Below are 24,527 nucleotides of genomic sequence, written 5' to 3' on the forward strand. Positions count from 1 at the left end.
TGATTCTGATTTTGAACAAATCCAGCCACACATATCGGGTACCTTTGGAAATGTTTTGAGCTCTTTTGGGATTTGAAATAAGGTTTTGAAGGTTTGAACGAAGTTTGGCTGAATTTGAGTTTATTTCTGCTTGTGTTGTCCTCTTTTAGGGCCCACTTTACTTTTTAATCCTCCACAAACCTGCGTCTCGCTGCTCGGTACCTTACAGACTATTTTGGGGATTTTTCTTCTCATTTGTTGCTGAACTCTATAAATAACATCAAAACCACATCTGTAGTCAGCTGATATTGAAATCAGTTTTATTTCAGAAGACAGAGATGCAAACACGCGAGATAACACATCATTTTGACCACACAGTGTACAACTCATACAACATAAAAACCAGTTTAAAACTGGTGTGTGTGTGTACTTTCACTTTTACTTTGAATGCTGCACTTTATGAAGTGTTTATACTTATTTCCCTTTGTTTTATTCTGTATTTCCTCACCTGTTTACAGTTTTAATGCTGCCTAATCATTTTGTAGTATTTCATCATTTCATTTTGAATGCCTTTTTTTTTAAAATAAATCTTCAATTGTTGTCTTATTAACTTGTGGGGTTTTTTGGTTGTGTGTTTGGTTTGCACTTTGATAAATAAAGATTGATTGATTGATCGATTGATTGTGTCTGCTCCTTTCACCCGCAGGTTAAAACGTGTACATGTGATAAGCTGTGCCGTGATGGCGGTAGAAAACGTCAAACCCTCACGATGTGCCTGCAGTTTGTGTTTTGCAGCTCTTTGTTGGGTCGAAGCCGGACTGCGCGCTGCCGCGGAGCTCACAGGTTGCATTTCAGGACGCGCGGCGGTCGCTCCGCTGCGCCCCCCTCAGGCCTGCTGCTGCACCGCCAGGACAAGCCGTGTGATCCCGGTGAGCGACTGCCGCTGAAGAGACAACACCGCTGTCTGCACTCAGGTAAGAAAAACCCGACATATTTCTGCTATCTGACGAATCCAACATCAGCGCAATCACGCCGAAAGCTCGGGGCGAGCGGCCGACACGCGAGCCGGACGCTGCGTCGTAATTCTCCATCGGCATTCGTCTTGTCACTTAATATTTTGTGCATGAAGTGGGAGAGGTTGGGCCTCGGTGCGTTTCCACGTACAGAAATACCGCGCACATGAATGAAATGCGTTTTTCTCGCAGCCTGTGTCAGCACCGATCCTCCTGCGGCGGCTCGTTGCGCCTGCGGAGGCTTTTAAAACCAGACTTTCATTGTGCGCCGTCTCCATCTTCATCCACCCTCACGCACGGCAAAGTGGAAACGTGTTTTTGTTGCAGCCGTCGTCGCTTCAGCCCCGGAGGAGCAGTCGCCTCCCCTCACAAACACGGCGGTTTGCGCGTTTTCTCCTCATGCCCAGCGAGAAACGAAACGAAAATGTGTCCATCATCCCCCGGAGCAGGTCCTGCCTTCCCCTCAGCCGCACGCAGATTGTCCCTGTGCGCGGTAACAAGACTAATCCGCCAGAATATTTATAATCTCATTATTAAAGGCTCCCAGGAGGACGACAATGCGGTGTTATTTCTCTGACATTGTCTACAGCCTGGCAGCAGTGAACACTTGTTTTCTTTGTGTCGTCTGATTTTGAGTGTGTATTTGTGTCTGTGAGGAGTCTTCACGTTGCTTCCCCCCCTCCCCGTTATTCTGGATCTTTCGCTTCTTTCTGGCATCTGAGTGCCTAAATGGCTTCTAGCATCGCTGTACGTGCAACACGGACGGACTCGTTTATTGTGCAAGATAAAAATCCTGCAAGCAAAAGCACAAACAAGCCCCTGCGTGGTGCGATGCGTTCGTTTGCGTGCGCCTACGGTATGTTCATATTCCTGCATTATTCAGAGAGCAGATCCTGTAGGGAATCGGGATGATGCGGCGCCTGTGCGCAAATGCCAAGCCCATTTTTCATCTGACCCACAGCGGAGACAGTCCGCACAGCAGCGCAGCCCGAGCAGTGGACCAGCCTGCTTATCTGACACATATGGGCCCTTCGCTAATCCTCCCGGGGTCAGTTGGACAGGATCTGGTTCCCGGGAGGTGCATAAAAAGCGTTTCAGCGCTAACCACAGGACAACAATAAGGCGCAGTTTGCGTGTGGGTGATGCCTGCTGTCTGATGGACTGGGTGGGTTCGTCGGAATGAGCAGCTCTCTCCTCGGCTCAGACACACCTCTCTCTCCCCCATCCCCACGGGAGGAGACACTTTCTTGTTGTCCGTGCCGTTGATTTGTGCAGTGAGGAGGGAGCCGGGCAGGTTGTGGTGTGTAACCGCAGCTGGAAGACATGCCAGCCGGCCTCACTGTCCTCTTGTGAATGTGTGCACAGACTCGGGCAGCCTTCTGCAAGTTCCTGCAGCTTTTGTGTTGGCATGGGTTGATACTGGAGGAACTGAGATGGACTCCTCCCTTCCAAACTGCTGAACACGCAGTTCAAACCAAAGGATGCCTTCAGAGTTTTACAAATATATCTTAGATACAATAACATAGCAGTCACGAAGGGGGTGTCGTCAGGCCGAGCATGGAGGCCGAGCATGGAGGCCGTGTTGGTTAGTCAATATTTAACTTCACTTCCCATAAGCCACAGGCTAAATGTCATGAGAAAAGAAGTGAATCCATGAGCGAGTCGAAGGCTTGCAGCTCAGACAAGAGACCATCAATCTAAATGATATCTAAGCTAGGCTAGCTGCTAGCAGGATAAGGTTATTGTTGTGTTTATTTCTCAGTTATGGTTAAAGTGTGTTGTTAATGTGCTATAGCAATCTAAAAAGACTATGAAATTGATTCATTAATTGGGAACCTGGTTGGAAAAAGACTACAACTTAGCTTGAGCTAAAGCTAGCTGTGACTACACTCTAGTTAGAGCCAGGTGGGGTGTAGAGTCAGGTGGGGTGTAGAGTCAGGTGGGGTGTAGCGTCAGGTGGGGTGTAGCGTCAGGTGGGGTGTAGAGTCAGGTGGGGTGTACAGTCAGGTGGGGTGTAGAGTCAGGTGGGGTGTAGAGTCAGGTGGGGTGTAGAGTCAGGTGGGGTGTAGAGTCAGGTGGGGTGTAGCATCAGGTGGGGTGTACAGTCAGGTGGGGTGTAGCGTCAGGTGGAGTGTAGAGTCAGGTGGGGTGTAGAGTCGGGTGGGGTGTAGAGTCAGGTGGGGTGTAGTTCCTGCAGTTTGGTGGCTCAGTTTTGACCAAACGTGTTGTGCTGTGATTTGGCTTTGACTCAAACACGAACAGAATTAACGGAAATTAGCTGCAACTGAACGAATCTGTTGCTGCTGATGTTTGATGTTTAACCAGCAAAGCTCTTTGCTAAAGAAAAGGGGAAAAGTAAAAAGGTTTGGATAAAAGACATGTTAGCATCAGAGTTTAACAAATACGGGTATGCTAACTGGGAACCAGATCCAAATGAGTAAGACAAACCTCATGTAAATTTGGTGGAAACTTGACTTAAATTTTTATTTTTGAACCAAGTTGTTAACTATTAGTTGTATGCTTTTATTTTCCAGTTGGTAGTTTCTAATATTTCCTTGGTTAGATTGGCTATTGAATAGTTTGAAGGACTCTGAAAAGACCAGAGACGAAGATAGAAATAAGTCCAAGGCGTCAATCAAGTCTCATGTTCAATACATGGTGGAGGCTACTGACGGGTGTGGGCTCAAGTCCACATCCAACCAGCCCCGTCCTGGAAGGAGCTGCCTGAGGAGCTTAGGCTGGCAAAACCAACATCAGCAAAATGAATTCTCTGAAGTTGACCTTTTTACATAAGTTACTCAAACTGACTCAGATATCTGCTTCACAGCTGAAGCAATCGGCCGATTCATTTTGAAGGAAAAAATGCCAAAATTCTCTGCTTTCAGATTTTTAAATGCTGCTTTTTCTCAGATTCGTATTAGCGTAAACTAATTTTGAGCTTGAACAAACAAAGCAATTTGAAGATGTCATCTTGGATTTTAGTAAGCTGTGACAGCTGCCACTTTCTGTTGCCAAACTGATCAGCTGAGGAAACAGTCAACTGATTAATCGGTCGGGAAAATCAGTTGGGTCTTGTGGTGTCTTACTTTTGACTGAAGACTCACATGTTGGTTTGTGAAACATAAAGCTTAAAATGATTCTTCTCATGAAATATTCTTTAATCAAACCTTTCCTGTTACGTGACGACATTAATTGAGATACACGATAAGAAAAAGACGAGATGTTCAGACGTTGTTACGACTGCAGCATCAGCTTGTTAAAGAGAAGAAGAAGAAGACTACAGTGGGCTTTAAACTGCATTCTTGTATGCAGTTAAATGGCACCACAGTGACGGAGGAGTTTGGTTAACTGCAGCAGTGGAGTGTGTGTGTGTGTGTGTGTGTGTTGGATCAGACTGTAGCTGCAGGTCTTGTGTACATACTGAAACATGCAGTATCTGGAGCACCTGATTAGCTTCATGATGGCACAGGAAGAAATCCTCATGTTTTAAATTCCATACGTGAAAGTGCAGCTTTGGTTACGTAACGGCTGTCCTGTTTTAACCACACCCTGCTCCCTCTCAACACGTCCTCCTCCTAACATCGCAGGAGGATGAAAACCACTGGACGCCACAGCCTTACTGTCTGTAGCTGCCGAGCGGGAGGCCGCGTGCAGGTCGGCCTTGCAAAACGTTTCCCCTGCAGCACTTACATGGAGGGCAGAATGGAAACGGGCTCCACCTTCAGACCCTCCGCTGCAGGGCCGAGCCCCCATTAGGAAGGTAGAGTCGGTCTGTGGCTGCCAGAGGCTCGGCGAGAACACACAGGAAGGGTGGGGGGGTGCGATGAGGAAAGTAGGTCAGAGATACAGAAGCAATCAAGCATGAGAGCAGCATCCTCGTCTCTCAGCCGAGCCACGAGCTGCGCTGGTGAGCAGGCAGGACGAATGGACGGCATCAGACGAGCACCTTTGTTCCTCCATTTGATCTGTTTCAGCACAAAAGTGTCACACTGCAAGTCAGTTAGTCCAGTCTTCAAAAGGAAAGGCAGTTTTCAGTCATTTGTCAAGCTGAAATGCTAAATATTCTCTGCTTCCAGCTTCTGAAATGAGAGGATTCGCTGCTTTTTCTGCTGTATTGTGTTAACTGTGTTTTCTAGACTGCCGGTCAGAGGAAACTTGCCTTGTGAAGAGCATCCTGCTCTGTTTTCTGACATTTAACATCCAAACCCCTCTGAAGAGGACAAGATATTTTTAAGGTTTCAGCTGTTCTCTCTGCCCTGCATTAGAACTGAAACCAGCAGTGGATTCACTGATGAATCGAGGCTGCGACTAATGAGCATAGCTAACGCTTTTAGAAAACCCAAAAATCAGACATCATGCTGAGCTCTGACCATCTGTGAAAGGCATCCGCATGCATGAAATCCACGTGTTGTAAGGAGGGTCCGTAATATTGCACTCGCGACACGTAAAAGAAACTAAAGTAGCACAAGCCAGGACGTCCTGATTTCTATTCCCTGATATGGGCCAGGTGAGCACATATCCCTCTGATAGTATCTTCTCGTCAGACTGCAACACCTGGTAAACAGCCACACCTTTCAAACACCTTCTGTTTGGAGAGCAGGTTCCCCCTTAAGGATCTGTTGACTCGAGCCCAAAGCGAGATAACTGGTTATTGTTCAGACAGATCTCCTGCAGACACTGTTATACTACACCTTCCTTCCTGGCTACACTGATATCGATGTGTAAAATCAGTGGAGTTACGCCTGTTTGCGGCATCTCACTTTGAATTTGGGTAAAACCACCATGTGGGGCTGCACGCCTGGCTGCATGCTCGCTGCTCCTGGAGCTGTGTCAACACCGCCGTCGACCGAGCTCCTTGCCGAGCCGCCTTTTACTCGGGAGGCCGGGGCCTGTGCCAACAGCACATTTTCACACGGCCCTGAGAGGAACAAGCTGCATCAGCAGACCTTTCAGCCTTTTTTCCCCTCATGAAGCGGCGACAAAGACCGCTGTCACGTTCTCTGTCGACCGCAGGTGAAATTTGTGTCCCGAAGCGAATCATCAGGATGAGGGACAAACGAGAGTGTTGGTGAAAATATAAGCTCTATTTTACACCTGTGTCGTGTAACCACAGAGCAGACATACTACAGTCAATTATCAGCCAAAGGATCCAGTTCTTATCAGCCTTGAGTTTGTTTGCTCTCCAACCGTCTGAGCTCCCGGATGCGGAGTGAACGGACTGTCGTTGTTGGCCGGCGTGCAGCTCTTCTTGTTGTTTGGATTCTGTCATGTGTGATGCTACAATGGCAGTTTTGTCCCGGAGCACTGAGACCACACTATTCATCTGATTTTCTATGGGACACACAAACATCACTCCTCCCGTCACAATGCAGTTTTAGCAGTTTGTCTTAAAGGACGAGGCTGGTGTTTCTTCTGTATGTTCTTACTATAAAACCAACGATGTGTCAGCCTGTCTGTCAGCACCCCCCTCTGCCTGTCTGTGGCTCTCAGCCTGTCGGTCGCTGCCTTCATCTCCGGTTATCTCAGTGAGGTCTCCTGTTCTGCTCATTGGTGGCTGTCTGCACCATTTGTGAAACCAACTGAGCCAATGGGGCCAGTGGATTAAGAATGGGAACGTTGTGTTCCTGTACCAACACCAGGAAAATCACCAAAGACAAGGCTACAAAAATGGCGGCAAGCGCAGAAGAGACCGATGAGGCCGTGCAGGTTGCTGTAAGTTACAGAAACAGGATTTTTCTTCAGTGACAAAAGCTAACAGCTACTAACTCCGTCTTTGTCGACCGAAGATGACGACGTTGGAACGGAGACGTGAGCGGCTGCTGATTGGTTAGTTAGCTGATGGGTTAAAATAACAACCCTACCAAACAGAAATAAGCTAACGTGAACAAAATGATAATTCAGTCTAATTACGAGCTGGATCTCTTTGAAGAAAAAAGTTAAATATATAGTTTAATTTAAAAAAGGCTCAGTGATATTCTAAAACAGCTGCTCACTGTAGTTTTAGGAGCAAACCGGAGGAAACAGTGCATTTGCTGGGGACTACTTTCAGTGGCGGAATAATTTGACCGCAGCAGGATGGTGTGAGTGAGTCAAGAACAATGAAAAATTAAATGAAAATATAGGAAATAACTGAAATTATTCACATTAAAGGCATTTAACTTTGTTTCTTTTTCTGTCCTTGAAATATTAATGCAAAAAATATCAGTTCTGTTGACAAAGGGATTAAAATATTTATACCACTTTACTTTGTGTCTGTACCGAATTGGCTATACTTAAATTTATATACTCAGTAGGTTTATAGTTTTACATTGAATTTGTCAGCAGGTTGAATTAAATTATCACCAGACTTATTTCACATTTCACAAACGTGAGGTTTTTTAGTGTAAAAACCCAACATGCTTTAAGTCGTCCTGTTTTCCTCCGGTTGCCACTTTCTCCCCCTCGTGCTGTTTGTGGAACGCGGCTCAAACCTCCGAGGTCAGGAGATGTGAAGGTACACAAAAGGGGAAGGTCGCATAGCTGAGCCGAGTGGGCACCGCGGAGAGGGTTTTAATGGGTGGCGTAACCACGGCAACGCTTTAGGTGTCGACGCCTGTAAAGAGACAACTGCGTCAAGTGCCGTCACACGCTCGGATCCTTTGGTCAAGTACCAGTTCAACAAAATCCTGCATAAGTAAAAACACAAAAGTATTAGCATTAAAATCCACTATCAGTACCAACGTAAAAGTATCATTTCAGTTGCAGCCGGTTAATGTGGGGACGTACTGCATGTGTATTTAGAGATGTGTTTTGTATTATTAATCCGAGGTAACTAAAGTTATCATTTAAATGTAGCAAAGTGCAATCTTTCCCTTGAAATGCAGTGCAGTAAAAGTGAGGTATAAAGTAGCAAAAAATTGAAATAGTCAATATTAAGTACCTCAACATTATTAAGTACAGTATATATGTAAATGAGTTACTTTTGAGCACTGACATTGACTTGTAATTTATGTGATGATCTTAAGTTTTAATCTGTCCAGTGGAGTAAAAAGCACAATACTTCACCCTGACATGCAGGAGCATAAAATAACATAAAACAGATATATACAAGTAAAGTACAAGTATGTGAAGTACAATTAATACTTTCCACCACTGAACCCAACATTCAGGGCATCAGTTACTTCAGCTTCCTGCCTTTAATCAGCACTGATTCGTTTGCATCGCTGACTGAACATAATTTCTCGTAAACGCTCTGCAGGACCTCTGAGAAATTAAGCCGAGTCATGTTTATGTGCCAAAGTGGGCATGAGGGTGAAAATAAAGATCAGAAGCCGACAAATCTGCATCACCATATAAACACGGAAAGCGCAGTTTGGATGCTGACACTGATTACGCCGTAAGCCCTCGACTTGGCGGTGTGTGTGTGTGTGTGTGTGTGTGTAAAAATATGATTCAAACTACTGATGTAACCAGAGGCTTGGCTTTAATCTGATGTTTAATCCTCTTTTTATGAGATTTGACATCTCGCCGGGTGAAGGAGTCCGTCGGGACTGCGAGGCTGACTTCCTGTGCTGCAGTAATGTTAGCACCTTAATGTCCCGTTCTGTGCTGAAACATGGCGGCACATGAAACACGAGGGCCGCACTTGTTCAGAGGTGGTTGTTTAGGAAGTGCAGCTTATCAGGACGGCGTGCACATGGGCAGAAGGGACTATTTTTATCTGTCAGGCTGTAACATGAAGCACCGACCCCACGTCAGGATGTATTAATAACTGGTTTTCACAGACACAGTGTCTGTTTACGTTTGCTGGTGACAGTAAGGTGCGCCATCATTATTATTTAATCCTTAAAACCAGACTTCCTGCTCAGCTTAGTGACTTTGAGACCAGTTCACGTGACACATCCTGATCTTCATTTGTTGCAGCCTGACCTGCGACTGGCAATGGACTACATGAACAACGCCTCCAACAGCTACAGCTCTGGAGACACCATGAGCTCCTCCTTAGCCAACATGACCATCAACGACCAGCACCACCAGGAGAACGGAGTCCAGATGGGACACAGAGGCCCCGGAGACGCCAAAATGAAAGGTCAGACATGAGAAACACAGACGAATGCTTCCTCGGTGAATGACTGGGGATGAATGGTGAAATTAAAACAGCTCTGAGTGAAGATCAAATATCATCCTGTCTGATAATGGTGAGCCTGAAGGTTTATCAGACGAATAAGCTGACAGGACTTTTCTTTGATTGGCCGACGCTGCAGGAGCCTCCTGCACCTCCTGCGGTCGTCCCATTCGTCACTGTCTCTCTGAACAAGGTGACATAATCCTGACGACGTCATTCGTTGTCTTGTCATGATCACGTCAGGGGTCAGACAATGCAGAGACAGACAACTAAAACGCCTGCATATGAGATGTTCTGGATGAATATTATGTATAAAGAATGATAATTTTATATCTTTTCCAAAATGATTGTTAAACATCAGTGTGTGTTTTTTGGCAGGACTGGTTGAATCAGTTCATAGAATGTGTTTCCATTTATTGATAAATACTGTTTGTTCACAAACACGTCCTCATCTGTGTATAGCTGAATTATAAGTGTGCTATAACCTTTTGGTTCATGCATATTACCTGTTTATAAGTATAATAATGTACATAAGCTTTAATCTCAGAATATATCCTTAAATTATCTCAGAGAGCAGGATTTATATTTGCACGTACAGTTTCCTAAAAGTCACTGCAGTGTGTGTAGGTTGGGGTTGGGAGAGGCTGTGCTTTGTTTTAATCCCGCTTTACATAATGGATACAAGACATGCTTGACTGGCCCTGAGTGCCTGGCTGCAGCTGCACTGTGCTCTGTAATCCAGGCATCTGGGTCAGACCCCTTCAGACCGAGCCCAGTCCCCATCCTGTGTCACTGCCCGCTACCAATTCAGCTCGGGAACAATCGGGCTTTGATGCTGCACAGAAAACCTCAACTTTTTGGTTGAAAATGGTTGAATTATGGGAAAAAAATCACATGAAAAGGGAAGATGTTGTTGTCTCGTTTGTCAGCTGCAGAGGGTGTAAAACAAATATTAACAGGCCCGACAGACTGTTCAGCTTGCAGCTAATAATCAGTTTCAGTTTCTTCCTTCTCATCCCAATGCACCATATGGCCAATTAGTACGTAGCTTAGCTTTCCCCAGTTTACAGCCCTCGCTAGTGCAGTCGTTCTCCCCGTTTCCATTTCCCATCATCTCACACACAAACAGGAAGCAGCACACGCGCCCAACCGCAGAGATAAACAACAACGCTGAAACACAAAGTGAGTATCTCGTTGCTCTGCCTGAGTAGAAGACGTAGCTGTGGGTAACTGTAGTATTTGTAGTGAAAAGTTGGTGTGAAGGAGCCTCAGGTCTTCAAGAAAGACCAAGTCCAGTTGTCCTCACTCAGCTCCACTTGGATGTTGTGCTTTCTTGTTTAAAATGTTTTCTTTAGATACTATGTGAATTTCTTATGAGTATATATTATCTAAAAACACAGCAAATCTTTCCCAAAGTGTTGTCACATTATTTAAAATGAGGGTTTGGATAATAATGTTTAAATCTGTCCTGTCCGTCATCAGAGGTGAGTGTGCGTGTTTTAACCATTTTCACTCGACTCCACAGCTGACCCGGTCGTTAGTTTCACAGCGATGTTGGCGTGAACGTCGAGCTTGACCTCCAGTTTGCCTTTGATTCACAGAGAAAGAGGCAGAAGTGGGTGAAAACGGGCTGAAATCTGAGTCTGAGCTCCCTCAGCCAGAGAGCAGCCGCCATGACGTCGAGGTGCCGCCTGGTACGCCCGCCTGCACCCGTCATGTGACCGCATTAACCCAACCTAACCTTCATTTAGCTTGTTTCAGTTTGCGTGCTGGTTTTCAGTTACTGTCTCCTAATTTTTCAGATAACGTTCCTTTGTTTCAGAGGTACAAGGACACGTTCGTCTTGCTTTGTTGATTTTTTTTCTGCCTCACAGTTTTCATTATTTTCAGCCTGACAACTCTAAACCCGCCTCGGCTGAGAAATGTCCTCCCTGATTGCTTAAAACCTGCTCGTTTGCTTGATATTTATAGCCTGCTGTTGATGTAGCTGTGTTGTCAGCACAAACAAAGTGCAATAAGACCCTGTTATCCACCCAGAATCACCCCTTGAATGGTGGTAGCATGAACTAACATGGGAAATAAGGGCTCTCTGTGCCTGCACAAATAACCACAGAAGCTCCCCTCCAGTGTGGGCCATAAGCACTGAGGGCGATAGAGAGTGCAGTGTGATGGAGTGGAGGGTCATCAGGTTGATGTGTTAAACAGCTCCTGCAAACACAAGGTCAGGAGGTGTCGATTTAGCCACGTAAACCTGAGGCAGGTCAGTCAGACCAGGGTCAGATTTAGTGTTGAACAGCTTCTGTTATCGGACTGATTTGTCTTCCGTTCATCCCACAGCCGAGACGTCTGCAGAGAAAGCCGAGCTCTCACAGATAGGGGGCACCTCGTGTGAAGACGAGGGGCAGCTTGGTAGGCCACCGGACGTCGAGCTTCGTTTGCAGCTGCTTCTGCATTCAGTTGTTTTCCTAACAGATCAGTTTGTCATGTTGGGAAATGCACTTATTTGCTTTCTCGCCGAGAATTGGATGAGAGGATCAATACCAGTCACCTGTTGTGAATGTAAAGCTTCAGTCAGCAGCTGGTTAGCTTAGCATAGCATAAAAACAGCAACGGGGAACAGCTAGCCTCTGTCCAGTGTTGGGTAGTAACACACTGTTTTCTTCCGTTTTAACCAGGGCTGCAACAACTATCTTTTTAGCTAATCAATAATTAATTGGCCAAAAGAACATCAGAAAATCCCAAAAAGTCCATCATAATATCCAGTAACACAAAGTGATCTAATCAAACAACTTGTCTAAAACCCAACTCGCTATCTAATGTTAATGAGAGTATTGGCCTGGCTAGCTGTATCCTCCTGCTGGCCGGGCTTTGTGCTAAGCTAAGCTAACCGGCTGCTGGTTGTACAGATATGAGAGTGGTATCAGTTGTCTCATTTTCATCTGCAAGAAAACAAATAAGTGTATGCCCCAAAATGTTGATTTATTTTAAGTTTTACAACCAAAGCGGCCTGCTGCTGTCGTGTTTGTCCTGACTGTAAAATGAAGCTTACTCTTTTTCTTTCAGCAGTGATACTGGAAACAGTTTTGTTTTTTGTTTTTGCTTTTTTTGGGTGGGTTGTTGTTCTGTGGCTTTGTTCTTTTTTTCTTTACGCTTGCTCTGATGGTTAATACTTCTTTCAGAACTGAACATGAGCAGATTCAAACATATCCTTTTTTTTTTAAAACAAAAAGATGGTTACATCCTGGCTATTTCAGAGTGACGGGTAAGGCCAAACCACAGGCAGATTTAAGACTCCTGTGATCTGTTAAACAGATGCACCGCTCCCAGTCATGGGGAATGCCAGAATAATGTTAAAAACAGCTGAAGTAAAGCACACAGCACACCAGCTTAGGTGTGGTACTGCTGCACCATCTCAGACTTACATAACAGCTGAAACCCGATCGCTGCGTGTGTTTACATATTCATCCTATGGTTCTGAGTGATATATTGAACAGTTATTTGCTAAGTGAAGACGTGCTGTATGTGGGCTTCATATTGATTTCTTTTGCAGCGACTTGTTGTTGTATTAATCAGCCCTGAATGACAGAAAGCCATTACCTATCATGCTCTAATGTCTTTTCCATCTGTCTCCTCATGTTCAACCAGCAGCAGGAGGAGCAGCTTCAACAGGTAGGCTGTTTCATGTTTTATTGATCGCACTTACACTGAATTTATTTAGTGCAAGAGATAGATATGAATATAGTTAAAACTCCAGGTGGACTGAATGTAACCCAGGGGGGAAGAAGCTGTTTCCACAGCACGGGCCAAATACTGACAGATTTGTCAAATGTTACTGCTGTTGTGTTACACAATGTGAAGTGTGCAACCCAAACAAATAACAGCATTTATGAACCAAAAGTGAAAACAACAAAGCAAAAATGTTTTAAAATATCGTTAAATTTCCCTGGTAATAATTCTGTCTATAAATGGTTAATGACTGAATTTTAACGGCAGAATCTTAAAAAAATGTTTTTAAACCTGCGGGCAGTGTAACAAGTAAATACAGCACTGATATCTTATGACAGACTTGTTAGCAAACAGTTACAGACTGACATTATCATTCATGTGGAGTCGGGTTTGTGTCTACTCGATCAATGAAAATCTAATATTTTCTCTCTTTTAGCTCTGTTGTTGGTCTCCTCCACTCCTGAAGTAAATATCTGAGCCTTTAGCTCCCAAATGCTGGTCTCTGACTGAGTCTTCCTGAGTGCGAGTCTGTTAGCCGCGGAGCAGCTCGTGTGCTGTGGCTTTTTACAGCAGCGAGACTGAACCCAAAACAGAAACAGAGCTGAAAGACGATAAAGAGCTTCCACAGTCGTGTTGTTAATATACTGTACAAATATAGGTTAAGATTTGCTTTAATTGACTCATTTACTTAAATATATGTTTCATTTCACAATCAGCAGCAGCAGTCTGAACACTGATTGGTCAATTGATGCATGTCGGTGGGAGTCTGACCAATCAGAGCTCAGACTGCCGCAGCCCGATGGATAGGACTTAAGTTTCCTTCTTTTTTCTTAATGAATTTTATGATTCCACTTCAAAGGCAGAATTATGATTAACTTTTAATAATTAACTGGCAATTTAATGATTTTTTTTTATTACACACATCATTTAAATGCCAAATAACTTTATTAATACAAATAAATTTTCAAACACATCAGTTTATTAAATTATTGCAGCATCACACTTCAGACTGTTTAGGGAGACTTTTTATAGCACTTAAATATTCTTGTTTTATTGCTTGGTGGTTCAGATGTTTGTTGGGAGGAATTCATTGTTTTGCAGTCAGAAGTTTAGGAAGACTTTGTATCTTATTTTAATCACTTTGTTTTACAGTGACAGTTCATATTTCAGTGGTCTGTTGTTCATTATGTTCACTGGAATGCATCATCTGTTGTTTGTCACCCCAGTGTGATGCATTACTGTCCATTTCCATCTCAGTTTATTTTCATGTGAACTTTTTTCCACCACCGATCACGTCTCTTGCATCTTCACCTTTCATAGCTCTCTCAGCTTTTTTGGGGGTGTTTTTCTGGTTAATGAAATAATCTTTTATTTTCCCTATGGACATCAATTGCCCAGTACTGTTCACTTCTTTAGTTTTAGTTTTGGTTTTGTTGTTTTTAATGGGGAGATGGAAAACGAGTGCTGTGAATGTCATCATTAATCTGCTTTCCAAACAAATTAGAAAAGCCTGGCTCTGGAGTCTGCAGTGAGTTTGTGTTTGCGGGATCAAAGCCTGCTGCAGATGGAGCTGCTGGGGAGGGCGTTGACTTCATGGGCGCTTCCTGCTCCCCCGACCCAGGAAATGAGCCGGTGGGAGAGTGTGGGAAGAGGCTAAGTGACTCTTTATGGGCCTCTGAGGACCTCAGCTGCAGGTCAGAGATAAAACGGGACGTGCCGGCCAGCAGGGGGAGCCCTGAGTGGACTGGAGCCGATTCTCAGAGGGCCATCAGCCTAGACGCCTCCGAGTGCCTGACCGAAATGAGCAACCAGACTTTAGTTCGCAGCATGGCTTTGGAAGACCTGACGTCCATCGGAGATAGAAGCTTGTGGGTTAGTCAAGGAGAGCAGCTCGGCTCTGAACCAACAAAAGATGGCGCAGCTTTGGACTCTGGAAGCAGAAATATCAGCCCAGGAACACAGCAGCCCCCTCATACCCAACATCTGTCACAATCTATCTTTGACTCTCGCTCAGAAGATCTTCGTCCAGCACTTAGCAGTAGGAACATTTCTGACAAGGACAGCCTTTTCAACAAAATGCCATCTGGCACGACAACTGAAAACAGCAGCAGTGACTCATCGTTACATTCGGCCTCCCATTCAAAGCCTGACATTTCTGATGACTCAGACATGAGGAGCAATGTGGCTCAGACCACCGGTACCGCTGAGCTCCAGAAAACAGCCCCCCAAACCTCTACAGCCAGAAAGTCTTTGGTGCCGGTCCCTATTTTCAAAGGTCTGTTTGCTGTCATATTCACCAGTTCAGAGTCCTCCTCAGTTAACTCCTTCCACTTCTTTCATTTACAACGCAGCTTCTACTCTGTGTTATGCTGCACTCTCCCTCCGAATTCTCTCTCTGGACGTTACAACCTGAGGAGAAGCTTGTTGTCCTCCCTCCCCACTTTTTCGCTTTTCGTTTCGTCTCTCTCCATGTCTGCTCACTTCGCTGGTTATGCAGCCCGAAAAGCTACGAGCACTTTGTGTCGCCGCGCATGCCGCATACATCACCGAGATCTGATTTTGTTTCTCTGCCGTGGGAATGTGTTCAAGCCACACACTTGGAAGCTTAAGTCTTATTTCACTTGGGCGGATATAAAGGTGGTGTTACAGATATTAAACTTTAAAGAACTGGGTCAAAAAGCTCAAAGCCTGCTTTTCTCTTTTCTGTCTGTAGCTCAAGCAAAGATGGATAACGGCTCTGCAGATAAGGTATGTGAGCGAGAACACTGTTAAAGATGTGTCACCCATTTCTTTTATTAAAGGGTAATTCTGCTTTATTACAACTTGGGAGATATTTTTTATAGCTGTGTGCATCTTCTCTGTCAGTTAGTATACCAGCGTATTGCTGAGACCCGAAACATGACAACATGAAACATGTCAGATGATCAGACAAGTTGGAATTAAACCTCCAGCTTAGACCTTTGGAAGAGAAAATGAAGGCAAAAGGTAAATTATTCACAAACTGACATCCTGATTCAACTTTGACCCACTAAACAGCGCTGGTTTTGAGCTAAAGCGGTTTAGGTGACTACTGACTTGCTGACAAACTCTGTTTAGGTGTTTCTGGTCTCAGAAAACAGTATTTAGTTGTTGTTCTGTGTTTCGCTGAGATCTCAGCAATTACTTCATGGAGTTTCTACAACTAACAGAAATGATGAGACATCATGACAATAAGGACCCAAGTTGAATGGAGTGGAATAATCCTTTAAGACTGTTGTAATCATTCTTTTCCATCACATTTCATTTCATTCAGTTCTCAAATCATTCCTCTGTTTTATGGTCACTGGAGCTTTTGTTCATTTTCTCCTCTCCATGAAAAAGACTCACACTGCCACCAAACCAACCTCTTCCCATAAAAGACCATCCATAGACACCAAGGGCATCAAAACGCTCGCGTCCTCGCGAAACGGCCACAGCTCCATCCCCATTAAAGTCAGCAGCGCAGGGCCCAGGCAGCCCGGAGTACAGGTACAGGTCTGAGTACAGCGTAGAGTTTAGACCTGAGCTCAGTTCAGGATGGATGGATGGATGGATGGATGTTTCCTGGAACAGCTGGGAAGGATTTTCAGTCAGTCTGAATGCATCCCAACCTTCACTGATGTGCTGTCGTTGGTCATTAACATGAACACTAACCAAAGCCTCGTCCATTCATCACTGATTACAGCCTGACGATCAACATGAGTTTTGTTTCATTTTCTCATCACTGACCTGCCTTGGGCTTAAATGCAAGTAGAACAGAAGCGACTGCAGCTTTGTGAAGTAGAAGCAGCATCTCTGCTGGAAATGAAATCATGTCTTGGTTGTGTTGTTGATTTTCAGAGTGCAAAGTCTCAAACCCCTGGAGCCAAAGCTTCTGCCAGAACTTCAGCTCAACCAGGTACGAGCAGGACTTCACCTGTCCACCTTCCCTCCAGTTTGAACCTTTTTAATTTTTATTTATGTCACTTTATAAGGAGTTCCATTTAAGGATTACTTATGATGTGTCATATTTTTTGTGATACAGCTAGTGCCAAGAAACCTCCCACTCCAAAAAATGAAAAAGGTAAAAATAAAAAAAGCAGAAGCACAGATCATTAGAGATCACTTTTAGCCTCGCATTGCCACAGTCTGATCCGCCCTGGATCAAACTTGGTCAGCTTTTAGCTCGCAGCGCTCCTAGTTTGTTTTGATTATTATGATTTATTGGCATTTCATCACTGTTTTCTTTTCATCCATGACCGTCAACGTGTTTCAACCCTCTCATTCGCTGCTTCTCCAACTGTTTAAGATGCCCAGAGTGGACAGAGCAGCCCCGGTACTCCAAAATCTCCCTCTAGCCAAGCACTTAGCGCAAAGGCAGCGGCTGAAGCCAACAAACTGAAGAAGGTGGCGGTGGTGCGTTCTACGCCCAAGTCCCCGGGCTCGCTGAAGACCCGCTCGCCGGCTCCTCTGGCTGCAGCGGCGCCCATGCCGGACCTGAAGAACATCAAGTCCAAGATCGGTTCCACAGACAACATTAAACATCAGCCCGGAGGTGGAAAGGTGTGTTACACTGAGATCTCCTCCTCTCTAGTGTGCAGATGTGAGGTCCTGTCATCCATTTAATATTTTTTATTTTAGACTTTGGAGGCAGAAATGCTCGTGTTGGTGGGTTTGAACTCAGAAAGGCAGCTCCAGAGGACTCATTAAGCAGCATACAGTTTCTGATCATGCTCCATAACAGACACGTGGCATTGACACATGCCTATTTAACAAAAGGTAGAAGTTAAAGGTTCTCTTTCAGGTCTGTTTAGTTTCTCCTAAAAAAGTTTGCAAAGCTGATATTTTGAATATCTTAAGTCTTACATTGTTTACAACTAAGTTTGTTAGCCGGCAGGCTTCTGCTGCACAGCCTGTGGAAGCAAACACACCACGGAAGGCAAAAAATATTCTGCTCGTCCGTCTGTCGGGACGTCCTCCATGATGCACCCAACATCCATTTTCATTCTGTGTCTGCTGGCTCGGGCTCATATCGTGTGGTTTGATCCTGGCATCAGTTTAAAAAAAAAACCAAAACTGGCTCCACCCGAGATTTGAATCAGCCAATCAGGTTATTTCTGCTTGCAGAGCAGCCAAACCTCCAGTCAGTATTTTGATATTTCAAGTGTTGCCTAATCTGCAGCACGACGTCCTCAGAGTGTGTCAGCATATTGTGTGTGTGTGTGTGTGTGTGTGTGTGTTGTGGCTAACGAGTGTGTGAGTGTGTGAAGTCTGTTTTAGCACTGCAAGTCTTTTGTTCTAACTGTGTGTAGGCTTCAGTCACGTGTCCGATTGTTCTACTGCTGAAATTTAGAGGATTCTCACTTGTGATATTCATGGAACAAAATCAAAGGAACAGAAGGGAGGGCTGAGCGTTTAAACTCACGGCTTGCGTATGTTTCCTGCTGGTTGCAGTGATTCCTTTCCCCTCCGCTTTTCTTTGACAAAATGTCATGTCGGCCTGCATGCTGTCACACAGAGCGACACGAGTTAACAGCTGTTTCTGAATCAGTCCGTTTCTTTCAGGCTTCACAGCTCATGTGTCAAACATCGTCTACACTCAGAATCTAAAAGCTGACGTTTTCATTTTTCCAGGTACAAATCCTTGATCAGAAGGTGGACTATAGTAATGCCCAGTCTAAGTGTGGCTCCAAAGGCAATATGAAACATGTACCCGGTGGCGGCAATGTGAGTAACTGAGGGATGAACTCAACACCAGACTCTTGAGTATCTCTGCAGTTATGATCATCAAAACCAGCTTTTGGTAAAAACAAAGTGTTCTCTTACTTGTGCTCTCTATTTTCAAATACATGATCAGGAGGTGGACTTCTGTACAGTCACAGTCTCACTAACAAGACACTGAATTCAATAAATAATTAGTTATTAGTTCATTTAGTCCTTGAGGTTTAAGCTGAAGCCCACTGCTTTAATGCATTAAAGTTGGCATCTGTAACACCAGTTATTATATGATTTATAAGGACATTTGTAAGGGGGGTCATTAAGATAAGATGGAGCCCTGGGAGGTGCGGTAATATTCCTGGAAAAACTTTACAAAATTAAAGTTGCAAATTTATGAGAAAAAGCTTGGATATTCTCTGAGATTAAAGTAGTAAATTCAAGAGAAAACTCAGTAATATCTGTGAAGAAAACAAATATTTTCTGGAATGTATTCATATACAAACAGGAAAAACATTTCCACGCATCGGGAAATCTTATTCAGAAGAAATCCTAAGAAGATTTGAAGATTTTTTGGAAGGAAATTTGTGACTTAAAGAGTTTTTTTCTGATAAATTTACAAATTTACTAAATTTGAGTGTTTTCCCGGAATACAAATCGCCCTCCCCTGGCAAGTATTTTATTTATCGATAACCTACAGTGGCCTCAGTATGCTGTTGTACAAGTGTGTGTGTGTGTGTGCCGAAGTGAAGAGACTCTCATATTGTGTCGCATTTCGCACAAGATCTGCGTTTCACACACTGAAGAACTTTAGACCACCTGCAGTAGTATCACACCCTGCTTCCTGTGTCGCAGCATTTGGCTCAGTCAAACATCTGGAGCAGGTGTGACGAACACACTAATTTATGGATGGCACCTTTAAGGAACTGACTCCATACCTTCAACATCTTATTCCTCCTTTAGACTGAGCCCCTCTCAGAGCTCTTCTCTTTGTGATTTCTCATGGATTTCATGTTTGTTCTCGCACTCTGCAGGTCCAAATCCTGGACAAGAAGCTGGACCTGACCAACGTCCAGTCTCGTTGTGGTTCTAAAGACAACTTAAAGCACACGCCTGGTGGAGGCAAGGTGGGGAAACTGGATGCTGACAACAGTTTGTGTTTGTCTTTCGCTTAATAATGTCAAAATCTGGTTTTCCCTTATCTCATGTGGATGATTCCTCTGTGACAGGAAGAGAAAATAGAACTAGAAGAAATCTTTTTTAAAAAAGGAGCCTGTTAGACCTGTTCTGACTGTTTTATTTTACATTTTCTGTGGTATATCTCTTCTCTGTTATTTTATTCTTCTTAAAGGTATAAAATGCAGGATTTAGGCAGGACTCGCTAGCTTATTCCAAAACAGGACGGAGTCTTGCTTGTGTAAGTCCCAACTTGGAAGAACCCGTCCTATTCCGGAAGCTGACTTTGAGAAGACAAATCCTGCATAGTGTACCTTTAACGTGAGGCTGACTTCCTGTCATGACAGGAGCGTCACAGTCTGAGTGACTCCCCTCACCTCTGCACCTTTCCAGGTTGAAATCCTTGATCAGAAGGTGGATTATAGTAATGTGCAGTCTAAGTGTGGCTCCAAAGACAATATGAAACATGTGTAACTGAATGAGCTCCGCATCAGGAGACTCCCGAGTGTCTCTGCAGTTTTGATCATCTCACAAACCCTTGCTGAAAACAAGTTAGAGTTCCTCCCCGTCCTCTTTAATCAGCCATGTTCCCTGGTTAGCTGTCACCCTCCCTGAGCCTCGGACTCGTCCCTCCAACAGCTAATTTGCTCTCCAGAAATGGTCCTCCTTTGCAGCTCGGCTGCTGTTGCTTTCCCCGGGATAACCGTCTCCTTTCCCCCACATATCAACTTTCCAGGTGCAAATTCTTGATAAGAAGTTGGACTTAAGCAATGTGCAGTCCCGCTGCGGCTCCAAAGATAATATAAAACATGTTCCCGGTGGTGGAAATGTGAGTAGATACGAGATGTTGGCCCGTGGCAAACGGTTGCCAAAAATCCTTCTTGTTGCTTTTAATGACTGCATCTTCACAAAGGAGAAGGATGTCAAAGTGCACGAAGCCTCCTGTCTGTGTGAAACCTCGCTGCTCCCGCACTCTGTTAACACCTCCTATTAACAGTTTTACCATCACACGTGAAGTCATGAGCATTTCATACTCACCACTGCAATGAACCGGAGATAAAACCTGACAAACTGTAGTTTTCTGCATGCATGTACTCAACCTTAGATTTTAGAAAACATTCAGAGCCTTAATGAAGCATGTAAGTGTTATCAGAAAAGTTTACTTCCAGGATGGAGAGTAAAACAAACTTGGGCTGTAAAATGTTCCCTGATGTTCTTCAATTAATATGAGACGTAGTGGACTAGAAGGATAAGGAAGCATAAAGCGGAAATACTGAAGTAAAGTACAAGTACCTTGAATAAGTATTACAGTTGTATAAGCGTTTTGTCAGGGCTCTCGGTGCTACAGCTGACAGTGTTATGTAATGCTCAGTGTGATGTAAGCTCGATGACTCTGTTGACTCTGTGCTCGATGTCCAGAAACCACCCAAACTGGCCCCTGAGCAACCTGCATGAGTCCCGTGTGTTTTCTCCCTCAAACATCACAGACCTATAAGGAAAATCGGCGTGGTGATCGAGTCTCTGCACAGTAACAAAGAGTCTCTGTGCTGCCCACCCATCTGCGCCTGTCGTGTCGAGCGCTGGGATGACCTCAGCCCGCAGACTGAAGGCTTTGTGTCGGCCATGACGGGAGACGATGAGCTCACGGCGACGAGAGGCTTTCGATCAATACGACAGCGGAAAAAGATGGATTTAACTTTTAACACGAGATGTGCTCATTCGGCATTTTTTTATCTTAGTGTCAGTAAAGGTTGCAGATGATAACAGCAGACTTTAACATCTAACCCCGTCTGTCCTCACCCGAGTGTTGTAGACCAGTTCCTAACAGCGTCTGGGTTCAGTCCCTCTGTAGCTGCATGCACACTTTTAGACTTCAGACTCGCGTTTCTGTCGCCCCGAACGAACTGTTCTGCTGTCTGCTTTGTCACCTTCACAGGTTCAGATTGTGCACAAAAAGATCGATCTGAGCAACGTGACATCTAAATGTGGCTCGAAGGTCAACATCCATCATAAACCAGGTGCGTTTGTGTTCACAATGTCTTTCAAGTCCAGCAAAGACCAAAAACAAAGTGCGTCCAGCCAGAGCGGCTGCAGCAGGTCAATGCCGTCCACGCCCTGAGGTGTTTCTGATGCTTACCTGTTTCCACGTACGCTTTCATAACTTACCGATTTTGGCTCTGCGTTGTGTTTTCATGAGGTGGCGGAAATGTGGAGATCAAAAACGAGAAGCTGGAGTTCAAAGTCCAGTCCAAGGTCGGCTCTCTGGGCAACATCGGCCACGTTCCTGGAGGTGGACAGAGAAAGGTGAACACATCACTCAGAGTTTTTTCTTCATGTTCAAAAACACTGCATTACTCCTTTATTATTAGTAGTATATTGTTGCCTTTCTTTATCATTTACCACTGATTGCTTGGCGGAAAAGTTATCTGCTGAGCTGCTGCTATTTAAACTCAGTGCAGTGACCGACGGCCTCACCTGAACGCAGCTCCGTCAGGCAGGTGTACCGTCTCATGCCTCGTCGGGCTTCCTAACGTGTTAAACGCAGCCAACACGCCAGCAGGTTTGACACCTGAGGAACAGCAACAACCACAAACATCAGGAACAAGTCAAAGATTTCACTGAGTTCCTTTCCTCTGATTGGCCACATGATGTTTATCTGCTCACCTGAGTCATCCTCACACTTCACAGCCGTCCTGTGCAGGCCGTTTGGAGCCCTGGGTGTCGCCTCTCAGGCTAAGTCAGCCAAAAGCAAAGCCATCCACCTGACACGCTTCCCCCTCCTGAGTTTCTGTCGAGCTTCCATCTCCTCCATCCAGCCGCTTTTACATCCATTATGATTTGTTGATTGTTTATCTTCAGTTTTTTGTTTTCTCATGTGTTGTGTTGCATTCAGATTTCTGTTGATGCCATCGTGTGTGTTTTTGTTGCATGCCTTCTCATTCGCCCTGCGGGGGGCTCCTCTGTAGAGGGAGAAGGGGAAGGAAGCAGAGGGGAGTACCTCAGGCAGCCCCTCCGTCCCCTCCCCCGCTGTCTCCCCCCCTCAGTCACCTCAGACTGTCCCTCCAGCACCCATCACACCCATCCTGACGAACCCCCTCATAAAGATTGAGGACTCCTGTAAGTACTCGCAAGCTGTGAGTCGTGTGCTGCTCTGAACTGCAGCACGATCGATTCAACATGTGATCCAGTCGCCATCATTTCATGGCCAAAAGTCTGCGGACACCTCAGCATTGCATTAGTGAGGTCCATTTGTTCAAAGATCACATATGAAACATGAAGTATTTCATCATTTGTAACTTAAAACACGACTTTATGGTCATTTTCCAGGTGGAGGCACAGCTTAAACATGGACCAGGATGCCATAAAAAAAATCTGTAAAAGAATAGAAAATAAATGTGGAAATGAAGAGAGGAATAAATAAATATTTGAATGAAGCCAGTGGATTGACAGCTTAGATGGTCAAACAACAGCAAAACCAATAGGAAAAAGAACAGGAAGAGAACTGATCAGTGTCATTAAATTAAAATAAAAACTGGTGTGCAAAAATTAAATATATATTTTTAAAGAAAATATAAATAGTATGTACAGAAATGAATGTCAGCGTGAACAGTCGGCCACCAGAGGGCGCTGTACAGCATCAAACTCTGACCTCCGCCTCTGATCTGACCGCAGATTGAGACCCACAAACTGAACTTCCGTGAGACGGCCAAAGCCCGCACTGACCACGGCGCCGAGATCGTGTCCCTGGAAGACTCCCCCCACCAGCTCAGCACCGTGTCCTCCTCCGGCAGCATCAACATGGCCGACTCCCCGCAGCTCTCCACGCTGGCCGACCAGGTGTCCGCCTCCCTGGCCAAACAAGGCTTGTGAACGCCCCAACCACCCAGCACCCGCAGCTCCTCCACCTCCACCTCCACCTCCACCTCCATCACACGACCACGTAGAGGAGTTGTGATGCCTTCCTCGTTCTTTTCACAGGACTTTTTTAGCTACCCGTCACTGTTCATCCCTCACTAACCCTTCAAACTGTTCTTGAGGCGTTTCTCGTAGAGGTCTTGAGGAAAAAAAAAAAAAAAGATTAACAAGGAGGCCAAAATGTATTTAATTTCTCTCTGTGGTCTCCTTCGTTTGCTCTTTATACCTTTTGTAAGTCTCCCTTTAGGAGTTAAAGCAGAGCAAAAGTCTCCCTGTGAGGAATCCATGCGTGTCCTGGTGAACCTGAGCTCATTCAACACACGGTTTCCTGTCACACTGACCGTGAACCCTTTAGGAAGTCACGTCCCCCTGTCACAGGTGTCCCCCTGTCACGGGTGTCCCCCCTGTCAGAAGGTGTCCCCCTGTCACGGGTGTCCCCCCTCTCATGGGTGTCCCCCTGTAACGGGTGTCCCCCCTATCATGGGTGTCCCCCTGTAACGGGTGTCCCCCTGTCGCAGGTGTCCCCTGGTGTGCTTTTATTGTCCTTATGATTTGGGAGAGCGGAGGCAGGGCGGTTGCAGGGCGGTTGCAGGGCGGAGGCAGGGCGGTTGCAGGGCGGAGGCAGGGCGGTTGCAGGGCGGAGGCAGGGCGGAGGCAGGGCGGAGGCAGGGCGCGCTGAGGTGCTGTGAGAGCGAAACTCTTAGAAGACAAGTAGCAGATTTCTTTGGTCCAGGCAGAAAAAGATGCTTTCAGACCTCACTTTGCTTCGTGTAGTCCCGACATGTGCTGCACCTCCAGCTGCTGCAGGGGTGGAGCCTGGATTTAAAAAAACAACAACAAAAAACAAACAAACAAATAAAAAAAGAAAGAAAAACGAACGGCTAGAGTAGAACCTTTTGGTT

General features: G+C 45.1%; 2 protein-coding genes across 11 annotated transcripts in view; one reads left to right on the plus strand and one right to left on the minus strand.

The window, feature by feature from the left end:
* Positions 1-22,678, minus strand: part of ghrhr2 (growth hormone releasing hormone receptor 2) — a 29,270-nt gene extending 6,592 nt beyond the window's left edge. For both annotated transcript variants that reach the window (XM_046376875.1, XM_046376874.1), the window contains exons 1-2: positions 22,186-22,678; positions 21,877-21,994 (exon numbers count right to left, since the gene is read on the minus strand). The gene's annotated coding sequence lies outside the window, so the exon portion shown is untranslated. The remainder of the gene's footprint in view (positions 1-21,876; positions 21,995-22,185) is intronic.
* On the plus strand, positions 744-23,580 carry mapta (microtubule-associated protein tau a). Of its 9 annotated transcripts, XM_046376865.1 has the most exons (16): positions 744-953; positions 8,895-9,060; positions 10,698-10,790; positions 11,434-11,505; positions 12,742-12,765; positions 15,536-15,570; positions 16,183-16,329; positions 16,681-16,738; positions 16,865-16,903; positions 17,129-17,382; positions 18,454-18,546; positions 19,569-19,661; positions 20,447-20,539; positions 21,647-21,728; positions 21,908-22,014; positions 23,383-23,580. In XM_046376865.1, the coding sequence occupies exons 2-16, from the start codon at positions 8,913-8,915 to the stop codon at positions 23,578-23,580; spliced, it is 1,536 nt and encodes a 511-aa protein (XP_046232821.1). In that variant the 5' UTR covers positions 744-953; positions 8,895-8,912. The 9 variants fall into 9 exon arrangements, with proteins under 9 accessions (XP_046232821.1, XP_046232822.1, XP_046232825.1 ...); XM_046376866.1 differs by lacking the exon at positions 16,865-16,903; XM_046376868.1 differs by lacking the exon at positions 16,183-16,329 and having other exon boundaries at positions 746-953; positions 12,745-12,765.
* Positions 23,581-24,527: the final 947 nt, after the last annotated feature.

The sequence above is a fragment of the Scatophagus argus genome, chromosome 21, assembly GCF_020382885.2.
Source record: "Scatophagus argus isolate fScaArg1 chromosome 21, fScaArg1.pri, whole genome shotgun sequence".
Classification (NCBI taxonomy): Eukaryota; Metazoa; Chordata; class Actinopteri; family Scatophagidae; genus Scatophagus; species Scatophagus argus.